The sequence below is a fragment of the Rhinopithecus roxellana genome, chromosome 5 (assembly GCF_007565055.1).
Source record: "Rhinopithecus roxellana isolate Shanxi Qingling chromosome 5, ASM756505v1, whole genome shotgun sequence".
In the NCBI taxonomy this organism is placed as follows: domain Eukaryota; kingdom Metazoa; phylum Chordata; class Mammalia; order Primates; family Cercopithecidae; genus Rhinopithecus; species Rhinopithecus roxellana.
Window position 1 is genome coordinate 146383031 of NC_044553.1, and position 18124 is coordinate 146401154.

General features: G+C 37.1%; 1 protein-coding gene across 1 annotated transcript in view; it reads right to left on the reverse strand.

Moving 5' to 3' along the window:
* GALC (galactosylceramidase) overlaps positions 1–18124 on the reverse strand; it is a 59266-nt gene that overhangs the window by 39409 nt on the left and 1733 nt on the right. The window contains exons 2-7 of the mRNA XM_010371317.2: positions 14737–14805; positions 14427–14490; positions 12752–12865; positions 9223–9362; positions 6997–7035; positions 1107–1237 (exon numbers count right to left, since the gene is read on the reverse strand). Coding sequence (XP_010369619.1) covers positions 1107–1237; positions 6997–7035; positions 9223–9362; positions 12752–12865; positions 14427–14490; positions 14737–14805 — 557 coding nt within the window. The remainder of the gene's footprint in view (positions 1–1106; positions 1238–6996; positions 7036–9222; positions 9363–12751; positions 12866–14426; positions 14491–14736; positions 14806–18124) is intronic.

Genomic DNA, 18124 nt, shown 5'->3' on the forward strand with positions numbered 1-18124 from the left:
GACACAAAGTTTATAAGACAAACAATCCTATTCTTCAACAAATTAAAGAGAAAGAAGAGCAAGAACCTATAGAACAGATTTAAATATCAACCAATCAAAAGGTATGAATTTTAAATGGATCCAGATTCAATCAAAGAAAACTATAAAATAATAATAATGGATATTTAATATAAAAAACTATTACATTTTAGGTATAATAATGGTATTGTTTATGGTAAGTAGAAAAATAATCCTTATCTTTGGAGACACACAGTAATATTTTTATGGAAGAAATAATGTCTGGGATTTCCTTCAAAGTAATGTAGGCAGGAAGGGAAAAGGAGTAGATACACGCATGGATGAAGAACTGGCCATGGGTTCACAGTTCAGGAGGCTGAGTGGTAAGAACAAAGATATTCACTGTATTATTCTGCCTATTTTTGTGTACATTCAAAATTCTTCATTAAAAAATAAAGCATATGGAGAGATCAATCAATGTTCATACTGGATAAAGAACAAATTCTACACATATACATACACACACACACACACACACACATATTCTATTTTTCAAATGTTTATATCCTGTGTCACGGTAGGAAAAATGTAAATTCACTTTTTTAAAAAATGAACTCAATGAGGTCAGGGCCCAGAGGGCTAAAAGGCAGAAATGGAATAAGGGGTAGGGGTCAAAACTATACTACTAAGAAGGCATGACAAAAGTTATCATCAGTGACCATAATGAACCACTTACAAAAGTGTTCATGTAAGAACTTCCAGCCACAGAATATCTGAGAGTTACAAATTAATTTCACAACTTTGCCTTTATAATTTCTAAAATTAAACACAGGTATTACTCTGCCCCTTAATCTAAAACAAAGCTCTGTTTTATGATTCCAAACATCAGTATATTTTTTAAAAGTTATCAATACACGTTTGTCACAGAAAGATCCTAAAATACATTTAAAAGAGAAAGTAATGAATCATGAGCCATGCATGCTTCAGATAAGTAAATACAGGACAGCTACCTTCTGAGAATGTAATCAAATGGGGAGAAGGCAAGAAACAGTCAATACACAGAGCAAGCAATCAGAAACTGCTAGTTTTCCAAGTAAAACATGCCTTACCCTATAACATCAACCACCTTGAAAAGTTCGGCATCAAGTAGCATGGCTGCAGAGATGGACTCCCAGAGATTATCACTTGCTATGATTTTCACTTGCTGGAGACCTTGAGAGTTCAGCATTTTTCTTAATATCTTTTGGAGTAATAAACAGAAAATATGAAAGGATACAAATGGATTTTTAGCTGTTGAATTTATGATCAAGATAGATAAAGTATCTTTACAAATCAGCATTCTGGATAATAGCTTTTTTGTCGTTGTTTTTGTTTTTCTCAGACAGAGGCTCACTCTGTCGCCCAGGCTGGAGTGGCAGGATCTCAGCTCACTGCAACCTCTGTCTCTCAGGCTCCAATGATTCTCCTGCCTCAGCCTCCTGAGTAAAAGGGATTACAGGCACGCGCCACCACACCCAGCTAATTTTGGTATTTTTTAACAGAGACAGAGTTTCACCATGTTGGCCAGGTTGCTCTTGAACTCCTGACCTCATGGACGATCATTTCAATACTATATTTTCTCAATAGAAACATGCCTCCTACGGAAAATAAAAGCATTATCATTAAGATAACCTACTTCACTAGGAATGTAAAAAGAAAAAAAACACAAGGGGTAAAACGTTTTAGAGGATTTTCACTTTAACTTTAAAATTACATTTAACCATAGAAATATGCAGGGGAAAAGAAACAAAAATAATCAAGTAGTACTACCCTGAAATAACCACTATTATTTTGCTATGCATTCTTCCAGGAAGTTTCCTATGCAGACACAATAATAAAATGGGTAACATATTAATCATACCATTTGGCAAAATGCTTTAACTTATCATTTTAAGTATTTTCCAATGTCTTCAAATATTCTGCCATTATTAAACAGGAGAGGACATAAAATTTACCTGTAGGACTGTCCAGCCACAAAATTAAAAGTAACAAGATAAATTCTAACGGGAAATAAAATCAAACAAACAGCACCTATTTTAGTACTCAATACTTGGACCCCAAGAAGACTCTAAAAGAAGTATGAGATGGAGTCCTCACCCTTAGGTGGCAAACACAGTCAACAGGACACCAACACTAACAGGACGTACTAGAAAATCAAAGGGAAGGTAACATACCAAAACGTATGGATTGCCTATACGTAAATCAAGAGCAGAGAAAAGGAGACATCATTTTACTCAGGATTAGGAAGATCAGATTTCATACCATAAGCAGTTCTTGATGAATGGATACAAATAAACCCACCACTATACCCCCCAAGGACTCGGAAATCTCTGGCACATAGCAGCAGATGCCCAATACTACTGGTTGAAGAAATTAAGAAAGAACAAAGAATTTCACAAGCTCTCTCTTCACATTCCAACTTCTCTGACCTAGGGGAATTTCCAAATAATGTGCTCTTTTAGGATGCAAATAATAAAAGCTCCAGTTAAATTCATGGTATACTTTTCAACAGATGGTTTCTTAAAACAGGTATATTATAGGATTTTAGAAAACGTGGTGAAAATTAGAGGTGGCAATCTAATTTCATCTTTCAAACCAGATCAGTTGAGTCCTAGGACACCCTAGAAGCAGCATGAACAGATCCTTCATAGCAAACCAAGACCAACTCTCAAGATTAAGTAGGATTGAGAATCCCTATCCCTGTAGCAGGAGATCAATCCTGAATTTCATCACCCTGAAGTTCTTTCTTTTTTTGAGATGGGAGTTTCGCTCTTGTTGCCCAGGCTGGAGTATGATGGCGCGATCTTGGCTCACTGCAACCTCTGCCTCCCAGGTTCAGCAATTCTCCTGCTTCAGCCTCTCGAGTAGCTGGAATCCCAGCCAGGCACCATGCCTGGCTAATTTTGTATTCTTAGTAGAGATGGGGCTTCTCCATGTTGGTCAGGCTGGTCTCGAACTCCCGACCCCAGGTGATCCACCCGCCTTGGCCTCCCAAAGTGCTGGGATTGCAGGCGTGAGCCACTGAGCTCCGCCTCTTTCTTCTTACAGAGAAGAGGAAGAGCAACTTAGTCAAATTTGCATTTTTCACTATGGATGGATCTAGTCTTTCTAGTCCTAGTCCTAGAAAATCCCAGTAAGACTGCTTACTTTTTTATACAGTGTATTTGAATAACATTCCAAAATTTGCAAGTCTCATGCTATGATTTCTAAATAAGTTTCCATCCCAAAGTCATTATGAATAGCAGCATTCTTTTGAGCAGTTTTATCTAATATATTTTCAGATTATGTTTTTGTTCTGGAACTTTCTCCTCCAGAAAAAGCTTAAATAGAAGCTCTATAAGATAAATGGAAAGGAACTTCTTCTGGTTGAACTGAATGAAGGTCCAAAGACCCATACTTCCATTTCCATCCACTATCCTCAGATCCTAGATGAGATTTTCTAGACACAATTTAGAAAACTTAAGAACACCACTGAAAACCAGGATAAATCATAAATACTAGTAGCAAAAAACAAAAACAAACAAACAAAAAACTTTAAAGAAACAATACCCTTGTCATCTTTATATAAATTGCTCCTTTGTATTATATTTATTTCTGCTATTAAAAACAAATGGGCAGAGCTTACAGTGAGCCCAGATCTCGCAACCGCACTGCAGCCTGGGTGACTGAGCAAGACTCCATCTCAAAAAAAAAAAAAGGAAAGGAAAAAAAAAATCTTTATTCTTTCCAGGGGTCATCTTATTATCCCAAAAAGAATGTATATTCATTAAAATTATCCAATCTGAGCACCTACATTCATCTGTCATTATTGAACTCTTTGTGATAGGCATTTCTTTTTTTTTTTTTAGACAGAGTCTCGCTCTTTTTGCCCTGGCTGGAGTGCAATGGCGCGATCTCGGCTCACTGAAACCTCTGCCTCCCAGGTTCAAGCGATTTTTCTGCCTCAGCCTCCCAAGTAGCTGGGATTACAAGCATCTGCCACCACGCCCAGCTAATGTTTTTGAATTTTTAGTGGAGACAGGGTTTCACCACCATGTTGGTCAGGCTGGTCTCAAACTCCTGACCTCAGGTGATCCAGCGCTTCAGCCTCCCAAAGTGCTGGGATTACAGGCGTGAGCCACTGCACCTGGCCTGCAATAGGCATTTCAACAAACGGAACACAGATCCCAATAAAATCTTGCTGGAAAAAAATGGCAAACACGAAGTAAAAGGTTTTGTATCCTGAGAGATTTTACTGTAGGAAAACTAAAGGTTCAGAGAAAAGGAAATGAAGTCTGAAGTGTCTGAAACACTGAAAATGTGTTTTAGAGCAACAATTAGTCTTTCAAATCAGGTTAGTTGAATTAGAATGCACTGGAGTCAGCAACAGATTCTTAATAGTAAAAAAGTTAAAATAAAATAAAATACAGCCCTGGCTTATTTCATTAGTTTAAAAGAAAATGGAAACTAATACTTTTAATGCTTCCTTCAAATGAACACAAGAGAGACACATGTATAATCACAAGAAAATAAAACATAAGCTTTGAAATGTCAAATTTGGGTATTTAAAAAGTTCATCACCTTTCACTATGAAGATACTGTAGCAATGCCATCCACCTGATTACAGAGTTATCCTCTATACATGCACCAACTTGGCTTCTGCTCTGTCCACTTACTACTCTTCTCAGACCTGTGCTCATAGCAGACATGACTTTCCACTTACAATCCCTGTGCTCCAATATTATTAATAGCTCCACTGCCCCATCTCCCCAACCCATTCTGCTCCCACCAGCACAGTCTCACCAGCATACTTCAGACTGGAATTGACCTTGAGTTACCTAGTTCTGGCTGCAGTAGATCTTCTCAACCTATGCCTTCTTCACCCCTATAACTACAGATTAATTAAAATATGCCATTACTGGCTGGGTGCGGTGGCTCATGCCTGTAATCCCAGCACTTTGGGAGGCCAAGGCGGGTGGATTACAAGGTCAGGAATTCAAGACCAGCCTGGCCAAGATGGTGAATTCCCATCTCTACTAAAAATACAAAAAAAATTAGCCGGGCGTGGTGCCAGGCGCCTGTAATCCCAGCTACTCAGCAGGCTGAGGCAGAGAATTGCTTGAACCCCGGAGGCAGAGGTTGCAGTGAGCCAAGATGGCGCCATTGCACTCCAGCCTGGGCGACAGAGCAAGACTCCATCTCAAAAAAAAAAAAAAAGCCATTATTCCAGTGAATACTTCAGCTTACTGATGGGGGTCAGTGCCCCCACTCTTCCTCCGTTGTTTAAACCATCTTTCATGACTTGTTTTTCTCCCATATCCCTTTACCTCTCAATCTTCAGTTCTTTGCACATGCTATACCCCTCCTTAGCAACCTGGAGAGTTCCTATCCATCCCTTCTTGAACATTCAAATTATACATCACCTCTTCTAAAAGACTTCCCAATCAACCCAGGCAGAGTTGTCATCTCCTCTGTGTGCCTTCTAAGAACTGTAGGTGTATATCTGACTCTATACCACCCTCCCCAATACAAAAAATCCTTTTGGGCAGAAAACCACATTCTCTATCCTTATATTACAACCATGTGCACAATGCCTGACAAACTAGTGTTGAGCAAATAAATGCTCTATGATTAACTGAATGAAGATATGAAAGAAATGTATTGAACCTTATCTACTTAAGAACATAAAACACCCAATTTAAAGAAATTTTTTTCTATAAACATGCATGTGCAAGTATCTTTTTTGTGTAATGACTTCTTTTCCTCTGGGTAGATACCCAGTAGCAGGATTGATGGATTTGTGAAAATTTGGAACTAGCCCCAAATGCCCATCAATCAATGAGTGGATAAAGAAACTGCAGTATACGTATACAATGGAATACTACTGGGTCACAAAAAGCAATGCATTAATGGCATCTGCAGCAAGATGGATGGGATTGGAGACTATTATTCTAAGAGAAGCAACTCAGGAATGGAAAATCAAACATCGTATGTTCTCACTCATAAGTGGGAGCTAAGTTATGAGGATGCAAAGGCATAAGAATGATAAAACGAACTTTAGGGACTCAGGGGTAAAGGATGGGAAGGAGGTAAGGGATAAAAGACTACAAATTTGGTTCAGTGTATACTGCTCCAGGGATGGGTGCACCAAAATCTCAAAAATAACCACTAAGGAACTTACTCATGTAACCAATACCACCTATTCTCCAAAGACCTATGGAAATAAAAACAAAATTTTTTTAATATAAAAAATTTTAAAAACCTGAAATAAAATATTGTCCCAAAATTATATTTCTTGGAGAAAAGATACATACAACAAGACAAAAGGAAGTGAAAAGTAAACTAGAGAATAGCTCCACCTGAAAAGTAAAACTACCATTTTTTTCCAATGGCAGAAGTTATTATTCTGTTTTTCCTTTCCTGGAAAATAACAATTATAGTAGTTACCTCATAGGTAAGGATGTGAGAATTAAATGGAGATAAATAGTTAGGAAAAGTGTCTCAAAAATAACACAATTGGCAGATGTTAGTGCCACCTCTTTGCTAATCACAAAGAGAAACATGTACTATAACACACTCCAATAGAAAACAAGAATTAGAATATATGCCATAAATTTTGATAAAAGACAAAGAAAAAACAGCTACATTTCTTGAAGTCCTAAAAGTCTAAAATGATATAATTGTTTCATAAAATTCATCAGAATTGCAAAACCAATGAGTTTTAAAATAGAAAAATTCAACACAATTCTTTAGACAAAGGTAATTAAGGACTCACAAAGAATTACACATGCTTTAATATCAGGAATATAAACATTGTTAAGATTTTGCTTGAATTTTATGTCACAACCAGCAAAATAAATAACTGTAGTATAAAAAATATGGTGTTTCCAACACAAATTTCCTACTAATTTCTGTGTTTGGAACTACAAGGAATTATTCACTAAAAAGTTAAAGACAGAAAGATACTAAAGTTGTACATACCTTAATATAATTGGCATTATATGACCTCTCATTCCAAATCTGCACAACAAAAAGTCAAAAAAGTATGAATTGAAAGTTATGAAATGTCAGAAAGTAGATTATCATTAAGATACCATTTCTCTCATCATCTTTCATATTATCTGATAAGCCATTTTTTTAACTTTATGGGATATCCTGCCATAGAATTTATAGATACTTATAAGATAGCATAACTTTTTTAGAATTAAAATATAATTTTTAAAAACCTTAAAATATTTCATGGGTATTTTTCAAAAAGTAATTTATTCCAAAGATTTTCAACAATGGAATATTCATTAATTCATTCAACACATGTTGACAGTGCAATGTGTGCCACAGACTATACTAGGCATTGGAGAACTAATAGATATGGAAACTGTTACAACAATTATGACAAGATCCCTATAGGCACACCTGAAAGCCAAGTATTAATATGTACACTGTATAGAAGGCATATTTTTAAGCATACACAGAGAATCACAGTAATACGCTAGTCACAAAAGCAAACTCTGAATGAGGATGGATAAAAGGAACATATATATCTATTAGGTTTAGAGTCATGAAGCCTGAGGTTTTAGAATTGAAAGAACTTCCGTAACTCCACAGTGGAGAAAACTGTTAATAACAAGAGATGATTCTAGAATCCAGGTGCAGGTCTTTTTACTCCAATGATACAGGAAAGAGTTTATCAATGAAGCTCCTCACCATAGCATGTGTTATCATGAGTCTAAACAAGATGTGAATCACCCATTACTTGTGATTTTACCATAAGAGAAAGCTATTAGACCAAACCTACATTTAGTTTCATTATAGGTTATAAATGTACTGACATTTAAGAAAGTTCTCTGGCCAGGTATGGTTGCTCATTCCTGTAATCCCAGCACTTTGGGAGGCTGAGGTGGGCAGATCACGAGGTCAGGAGTTTGAGACCAGCCTGGCCAACATAGTGAAACCTCGTCTCTAATAAAAAGAAAAAAAAAATAGCTGGGCATGGTGGCAGGTGCCTTTAATTCCACCTACTTGAGGCAGGAGAATCACTTGAACCCAGGAGGCAGAGGTTGCAGCGAGCCGAGATCCCAACACTGCACTCCAGTCTGGGCGATAGTGCCAAAAAAAAAAAAAAAAAAAAAAGAGGAAAGTTCTCAAATATAAACTAATTTTCAGTCATAATTTGGAAGAGGATAGCAAAAGCTAGTATATTCTTTCTTCTGGCTTCCTCCAGCCCTTGGCTCATCCTCATGCCCTTGGCTCATCCTCATGCCCTGTATCACCATGTAGTATTGCAGTTAATATGTTCCAGTGTCTACTTCTCTTACTGAATACAAGAGCTTATTAATCTTAGTAGCCCTAAAATATTACAGTCACAGTTCCTGCAACACAGTAGGAGGTCAATAATTGTTTGCTGATAATCTAAGTCATGATTGCATGAAAATGTTTAAGTATTAGTTTTAACTGATGGTGTATATTAATAAGCAACTGATTATGGAGACCCAATATGTGTATGTTAAGGCTCTGTGGGGTATGATGCAGCCTGAGGCATGCCTCCACCCAGCCAACAGACAAGCTGGACATGATATCATTTTCCATACTTTTTAAATCCTTAAAAGGTGTTAAGGTGTTAAATAACAGTTTGTGACAGGTGGACACAGATTTCAGCCAGCCTGCCAAATCTGGCCCATCATCTGTCATTTTACAACTTGAGAGCTAAAAGTGCTTTTAGTTTTAAATAGTTACATTTTAAATGGCTATATATTTACCTCAAGATCCTCAATATTGCCTTTTGGCCCACAAACCCAAAACTATCTATGCTCTGGCCCTTTAATAAAAAGTTTGCCAATCTTTGGCTTAAGACAACAATAGAATAAAATGAGACTAACCCATAAGCTGTCTAGGAAACACAACATTGTTGTAGGAACCAGAGAAAACAGGGAAAGCTTTGAAGAATTTGAGTTGGGTTGACACAAAAAAAAACCAGCTCAGAGGAAGGAGGTATACACTTAGTACAGTTTTCAAAAGTGGCAACATTGGGATGGGCAAAGGGGAGCAATTAAAGGTCACATATACTTAGCTTGTGTTATTATCAGACACCAGTAGAACAAATTAGTCTCATGACATAAAATGGTTAGTCAAAAAGTACCTTAAAACCAAATCATATTTTAATACAAATACATGTCCAAAACTGAATCATATTTTAAATATATTACTAACTCCAATATAATCAATGTCCAAATCATGATAACGCTTGGCACCCACAATCCAGGTCACGACATAATAGGCAGTCAGCTGAAGATTGACATAAGGCCAGTCAAAACCTTTTCCCAGCCATCCAGGGAATGACCATGGCAACCCTGCAGAGAGAAGGGAGGAGGCAAAGGTAGAGGAGGTATAACGGTGTTGGCGCTATTGAAAATAGAACAAATTTTTTTTAAGAAAAGCATTCAACTTGCAAAAAACCAACACAGATCTGACTAAAGGAAAGTTTATATACCATATAAAAATTATTGAAATCCTTTCCAATCTATAGACACTATAATTCCTTATTGATCCCTAGAGTCAGGTCCCACAATTTCAAATGTTCCTTCCAGGCAAAAGAAAAATAACAAATACAAACACCTCTATCCAAGACCCTTACCAATAGAAAGAAATGTACCATATGTTTTAACTTAACATTTCCACTCATTGTTGGAATGTTCAATATTCAACTTGTTTTTTAAGGTCAAACCAAAGAATTCTAAAAGGCTTATTCCAAACTACTCACTCCTTCGAGTTATGTACAACACAAATTTATCATTCACTTGTACATCTTCTTATAATTTAAGGGTCCTTAAAATATTAATCAGTCAGGCAATGTAATGTAGCAAAACTAGTTTGTTCTTATATCAATATAAATGACAGTGAATCCATAGAGAAATATACCCCTGTTAAGTGATACACATCAAATAAGTCCATATTCTTCCAATAACCCTGATTATGTTTAAGTAAAAAAGTGAGAAGAGTAGAAAAGTACGTATTAAAATTCTAAATTTAAATTGCTACTAATTTTAAAATAAGCTCAACAGTTAAGTTCCTCAGCAATAAATATATTACCAAACTAGTTCACCACTGAAAAAAATAAAAATAAAAATGACAAAATGCTTATTTTCTAAACTCAGGAGGAACACCCAAGTATATTACATAAGAAATGTGACATTAAAGTAATAGAATTCTTTTTTTTTTTTTATTATACTTTAAGTTCTAGGGTACATGTGTATAACGTGCAGGTTTGTTACATATGTATACTTGTGCCATGTTGGTGTGCTACACCCATCAACTTGTCAGCACCCATCAATTCATCATTTATATCAGGTATAACTCCCAATGCAATCCCTCTCCCCTCCCCCCTCCCCATGATAGGCCCCAATGCGTGATGCTCCCCTTCCCGAGTCCAAGTGATGTCATTGTTCAGTTCCCACCTATGAGTGAGAACATGCGGTGTTTGGTTTTCTGTTCTTGTGATAGTTTGCTAAGAATGATGGTTTCCAGCTGCATCCATGTCCCTACAAAGGACACAAACTCATCCTTTTTTATGGCTGCATAATATTCCATGGTGTATATGTGCCACATTTTCTTAATCCAGTCTGTCACAGATGGACATTTGGGTTGATTCCAAGTCTTTGCTATTGTGAATAGTGCCGCAATAAACATACGTGTGCATGTGTCTTTATAGCAGCATGATTTATAAACCTTTGGGTATATACCCAGTAGTGGGATGGCTGGGTCATATGGTACATCTAGATCTAGATCCTTGAGGAATCGCCATACTGTTTTCCATAATGGTTGAACTAGTTTACAATCCCACCAACAGTGTAAAAGTGTTCCTATTTCTCCACATCCTCTCCAGCACCTGGTGTTTCCTGACTTTTTAATGATTGCCATTCTAACTGGTATGAGATGGTATCTCGTTGTGGTTTTGATTTGCATTTCTCTGATGGCCAGTGATGATGAGCATTTTTTCATGTGTCTGTTGGCTGTATGAATGTCTTCTTTTGAGAAATGTCTGTTCATATCCTTTGCCCACTTTTTGATGGGGTTGTTTGTTTTTTTCTTGTAAATTTGTTTGAGTTCTTTGTAGATTCTGGATATTAGCCCTTTGTCAGATGAGTAGATTGCAAAAATTTTCTCCCATTCTGTAGGTTGCCTGTTCACTCTGGTGGTAGTTTCTTTTGCTGTGCAGAAGCTCTTTAGTTTAACGAGATCCCATTTGTCAATTTTGGCTTTTGCTGCCGTTGCTTTTGGTGTTTTAGACATGAAGTCCTTGCCCATGCCTATGTCCTGAATGGTACTACCTAGATTTTCTTCTAGGGTTTTTATGGTATTAGGTCTAACATTTAAGTCTCTAATCCATCTTGAATTAATCTTCGTATAAGGAGTAAGGAAAGGATCCAGTTTCAGCTTTCTACTTATGGCTAGCCAATTTTCCCAGCACCATTTATTAAATAGGGAATCCTTTCCCCATTTCTTGTTTCTCTCAGGTTTGTCAAAGATCAGATGGCTGTAGATGTGTGGTATTATTTCTGAGGACTCTGTTCTGTTCCATTGGTCTATATCTCTGTTTTGGTACCAGAGGTAATAGAATTCTTGAAAACAATGAAATGCTAAATGCAATCTGAAGGCCTACCATGTGTAAGTCTTTGTTAGGACATGGTTTTGCCTGCCATATTCTCTACATTTAAATGAGGTCTGACCTTGGAAGCAGTCTGGCGGATATTTACTAAATTCAGTGATGCTTTTACTGCAAACAGCATTTCTGGAATCTTACAAAAGCCCATTTACAAAGAACATACTTACTCCTAATTTCTTTTAACTTAGAAAATATTACTCTTATCCTTTAATTTGATTGCTGAGAAAATTATTTTTTAAATAACTAGAAATCAGGTCTTTAAAATGAATCATTAATTTCATTTAACTTAGTTTGAATTTAAGCCTGTTTCAAAAAATCAAATTCATTTCAAGTGATGAAAGTATCCATCACTCTGATGTTTGAAATACTTCACAGGCTCTGTACGCATTCTCACAGAACTGTGAAATGTACATAGTCCCATTGAAGCAACTAGCCAATGATCCTTCCAAAAGAACCCAAGCTCCACAGGTGCAGGGATTGGGGATGGGATTGGCTTCCTGAGTCCCTAGAACAGTAACCAGCACATTATTGAAGTTCAAAAACTAACAAACAAAAAACACTTTTGTATGTACCTTTTCTAAAAATGGGTTTACTACTACATGTAATATACAATTGTGTAACTAGTTAAGTGTACTACTGCATAGTATTACCCTTTTACGAATACTGATGACAGATTTGTGAATACTATTACCCTTTTATGAATATTGATGACAGATTTTGTGAAGAAAAGTAGTTTAGCATCATAGAAACATGGAATTATGTGCTAAAACTGATTTTGCCATTTACTAACTGTCTATGACCTTAGGTCAGTGGCATAATTTTTCTAAGCCTCTCCTGCTTCTTCCTGCCAAATGGAAAGAATCATGCCTTACTTCACAGGTATTAGAAGGATTCAACATAATATACAAGGGCAAAGAAAGGATCACCCCTGACACATGCTTTGCTGCTGGTAGCATACTGGTAGTATTAATGACATTACGAGCACTTCCATACTAATAGAGATTCCACCAACATGATCCAGAATTTAAAAGTTAAAGAAAAAGAGATTGAAGAAGCATTGCAAACTTCATTTCTTACCAATGAGTGTAATATTGGGATTCCTCTTCTTAGCTTCCTTCATTAACCACCACTCATATCCTCGAAAGTAATTCTCATCTAGTGCATAGTGCATGTGGGAGGGCTCAGTGCCATCTGAATAGAGGAGAGCAAAAACGGAAGTAATGATCCATGAATGGTACTTCCTAGGACCATCTCACTCCCCACTCCCACCCGCGACACCCACTTCACAAAAGCGGTATTCCAGTTCTAATCCTGAAGTTGGGCAAATCGTAATCTTACACAACTTAAGGATGGATGATAAAAGCACATTACTTCATCCTTTTTTCATTATCTTAAGCACTGTAAAAGTCTTAATAAAACCACAACCTTCTATCATAAGCAGTACTGAGAGAAATGTTATCACCTCATATAACTAAAAATTCCCAGTATTCATTCTTCTGGGCTTTTGATCTCTCTCTGGTTTTCAAATCCCCATGTCCAACTTTAAGTTCTCATTACCTCAACTTTCAGCTTATCAATGCTGGATATGAATCCCCAGGCTCCTGAGCCCTGTTCTCAGAACCCACACCTTTAGCCTATAATAATTCTTGATATAGGAAGAGTTTTGAGGAAAAAAAAGGAATAAGTATACATATCCAATCTAAGAATAACAAAATTCTATCCTAACATCTGCAGTTAGTAGAGGTTACATTATCTTAGCCCTGAGGTAGGTAACTGCTATTAAAGTCCTCATATATTCCCACAGTTCACAAATATCTGCCCCTGCTAAGTTGGGCCTTCCGAGAGGCCCTTGCACATTTCTTCTTAAAGGTAAACATCAGAATTCACAAGAACTGCCTGTTTATGTATCTCTACCTCTAATTTAGCTTCAGCAAGTGAAATTAGCCCATCATTGTCAATTCTGCCTAAAAGGTTTTAACAGTAAAATGCAATAGCTTGGGGAAAGTTTCTGTTATAGGGGTTTCTTTTGTTTTTGCTTTGTATTTTTTATTTCAACATAAACACTAATACCACTACATAGACATATCTGTTCAACAAAGAATTACTTCCAGATCACTAGCAGGAATACAAGTATGCAGGAGATACACTAGAGTTCATTATAATGGAATCTGATCTATAAACAATAAGCTATATCTAATCATAGAGAGAATTTTTTTCTTCTTCCTGAAAAATAAAAGGCCTATAAACTGCCAATTGATAACATGGACTACACAAAGCCAATCAAAATAGTGACAACGAAGACTGAAGATTTAGTGATTAAAGTTTTGTTTTCAAAAGAAAAAAAACCTGTATCTCTGAAACACTGGTTACATACATTTTTACCACATATTTTAAGTTAATAGCACTTTATATGCTCTACATAAAATTAAAATCTTTCTAACTTCTCAATAAAATTCAAAATTGTCCCTATGCTCTGTCCTGTATATATAGATTTTAGAAAACTGTGGATTTGTTTACTACCTATTACTTCAACTAAATAAGCAATTTAAAGTCTGAATGTTGTTTTAGATGGACCATATTCTATATAATATTTTAAAATAATTACAGTTTAAAAATGAGGAACACTCTAATAAGCAACAATCAATCTCAAAAGTGTTGGTACTGTTTACACATATTCTGAAATCACAGTCCATATGGTGAGGTATAGATTAAAATGTTGACGGGAGAAATCCTATGTCCCAAATTCTCCTACCTGTTGTCTGCCCATCACCACCTATTTCCACTTTTAGAATATGCAAAGAGGCACCAAAATTTGGCTGTGAAAAGAATTAACAGTATTAACATAGTACTGTATTGTATGATGCTTCAAGACAATTACTAATTACTGCCTTAGGTTTTACAGGCGCAAAAACAAAAGTAAAACTTCAAATAGCAATTTATTCCAAAAGTAATGAGCCATTTTTTCAAAAACTAGAATTTTGAGGCTAATAAATTATAGGTGAAATTCACTCTACAGTTTCTAAAATATCACAGGTATCAAGAAATAATTATATTTTCATTACCTTAAAGAGATAATCCAATATCTGAGAACGATAGGGCTCTGGGTAATTTACTAGAAGTCGGGAGGTTGCCTAAAAAAATAAGTTTTTAAAAGTATGAATAAAAGAAATCATGAATATTTGTCTACTGTGTTCATGCACACCACCTGGTATACACATATTTAGCCTCAGGCAAGATCAGGCTGTGGAAAAACACCTCACAAGTTGCTTATCTGGCCTTTCTGTGCCAATCACTGGGCAAGTAGGGCTGCTGTTTGTCCAACAGCTAAAAGGTTCTCTTCTTCTGGGATGAGGGTTAACTGGGAGGTAAACTTGCTAACCTCATAATCACAAACTTATCCTGACACTCAGATTTTCTATCTTGAAACCAACTGGCAACAATATCTCAGGGCTAAGATGAGAGGGATGAATGTCAGGAAATTTTGCCCCTTAACATCTTCCAGAAAAACATCACAAGCAGCAGTGCTGAAAGGAAGCACCACTTTCCCCATCCTCATAAATTCTACCTGTTACTATTAAGAATAACTAGCAATAATCTCCAGACCAGGCTGTACTAAGGAAACTTAACCCAAGAGTGGCATCAGAATGCATGGAAAGACAAGAGTGGACAGTGCAGGGACCAATACTGGATCATGCCTGGACCATGGCATACAACTATTTGAAAAAAGAAATCACAAAACCAATAATTGACCTATAATCTATCCTTTGGCAGGCAATATAATCAAAAAATAAATAAAAAGAGGCCGGTTTTTGGCATGAAACAGTAGCACATCCTCAGGCCTGTAAACCAGACAGTCCTAGGTTCAAACTGCTGACACTTTGCCAGGTGTGTGTATGATGACAGGGACAAAATACTTCCCTTTTATGGGGTTTAACTTTCTATTTTATATTCACATATGCTACCACTGACATTCTGGTAGTGCCCATATCTACTTGTTCTCACATCCAAAACATCCCCAGTCCCTACCAGTGAGGCAAAGACCCATGGAGCTGCTCTCTAGTCACTCATCTACCTCAATATATCCCAAACCAAACATAGCATTTTTGCACCTATCTGCTCCATTTCCTGAGCTTGCTGTCTCAGTAACGAACACTTGCCTACACCATAAACTTGGGCCACCTTTTGTCCAAACTTCCCATGCACCCTCAATCACCAAGATATCCTTAATAGCTCTCAAATCCTTCCTCTTCTCTTCAACCCCACTGACTTACCTAGGCCCTCCTCACTTATGAGAAAAGCCTAAGTGGTCTCAGGGCATCCCCTCTGCCTCTCCCTCTATTCTATCTCCCATGCTACTTACGAGAGCAAGCTTCCCAAAACGCAAATGTAATCGTGAAACTCTTCTGTGTAAACATGCTAAGATCTTCCCTTCCCTAAAAGCTTTCAGGATAAAGTTCAAATTGCTCAATTTTGCACCCAAATCCCTTAATTATTCAGTTCCTAACCCTGATACTTTAACCCTTATCACTCTCACACCTTCTATCTAGGTGTATCAAACAATGTTTTCTATTCTTACGCCCGGAATGCACCCCACATCCTCTCTTGGACAACTCCAATTCACCTTTCAGCTTAAATTCCACCTCTTCAAGGAAGGATGCCTTCTGACCCTGCTCACTGATTTGATGTAAGTGCCTCTCCTTTGGGCTCCTTTGGCACCAGATCCATATCTCTATTATAACACTTTGAACCCTGCATCCTCATCACTCCTTTACTTTTCTGACTCAGCTCTTAGTTCCTTAAGGACATGGACTGAATCTTATTCAAGTTCGTACACTCATTCTTTGTTATTCAATAAACACTTATTAAATATTTTGTAGGTCTTTTGTTGCACTGGTACAGGCAACATAACAACTCCATTTGACTCTTTAAGTCAAATGGCGTTTGTACCCTGATTTCATCATTAATAAGCTATGTAATCATAGGCAAATTATTGTAAAGTGGGCTATCTTACTCATTCAGCTGTTGTAAGACTAAACTTAGATGTATGTAAAGGACTTGTCACATTACCTGGCACATAGTAAGTTCTCAATAAAGGCAAGTGTTATATATACAGATTTTTAAAATAAATATTTCTCAAAGAGCTTACAACCTAGCAGGGGCTCCAATATCAAAATAGGCAATCTTTAAATGAACACTGTATAGGCACATTAATATATCCTTGACCCTAGGTAAACAATGCTTCCTGACCTGCACTATGCCATTAAAACTGTGCGCTTTGCTGTCTAGGGTTTATTTTGCCCTCTATGCACTCCCATTTAACAGAGAAAGTATCGGCTTTAGGCAAACACACCAATTATGCTATTACAAACCTATAGCCACACCTAACACAACAGCATAAGTCAAAGGCAATATAACCAAATGTTAAAATGCACCATCAAGCAATAACAAATCATAGGATTACCAACCACACTGCCTGAATGAGGCCTGGAACTGTTTACAGGCCCAGGAAAAAAGCCCTGGGAACATTTCATCACCCAGTGGCCTTGAAATAACTTCCTCTTCCCTAATCCCTGAAACTGGTTATTAACCAAAATCAGTAATGTGCAAGACATCATCCTAAGTACTTTAGGTCTATCCTCACGATGCTCCTACCATGCAAGTATAACTGTATCCCAAAAAAAGAAAGTGAGACAGAGAGGAGTTATAATAGATAACCTGCCAAGGTCCTACAGTGAATTGGCAGAACCCAGAATACACTCTTGGCAATCTTCTCTTTAGTCTATATTCTTTACGTTTTGTTTGGTTTGGGTTTTTGGGTTTTGTTTTGTTTTGTTTTATGAACGCAGTCTCACTCTGCCGCCAAGGCTGGAGTACAATGGTGCGATCTCGGCTCATGGCACCCTCTGCCTCCCCGGTTCAAGCGATTCTCCTGCCTCAGCCTCCCAAGTAGCTGGGGACTACAGGCGCATGCCACCGTGACCGGCTAATTTTTTGTATTTTAAGTAGAGACGGGTTTTCACCGTGTTAGCAGTGTAGTCTTGATCTCCTGACCTTGTGATCCGCCCCCCTCGGCCTCCCAAAGCGCTGGGATTACAGGTGTGAGCCACCGCGCCCAGCCCTACATTCTTAACTACTTACTGTACCATACTGCTTTCCCTCTCTGACATAAAGATTAAATGACAGCATTCTAAACACTTACTGCCATAAATTGGGCTAGGGACCAAGGACTCCACAAAGAAGTTTAATGTGGTATGCAAATATAATGTTACAAGAATTTTCATTATTTAGTGAGTTCCTACGAGGAGTAATGCACTCACTATACAGGGATACTAATAATTGTTGTATATTCTATCAGATTGGATAGGAGTTTCCTATTCTGAATTATGAAATGATTCTTCTCATCTTAGTAATTTTAAACTGGGCTTAATAAATCTAATGGAAACAAAGACT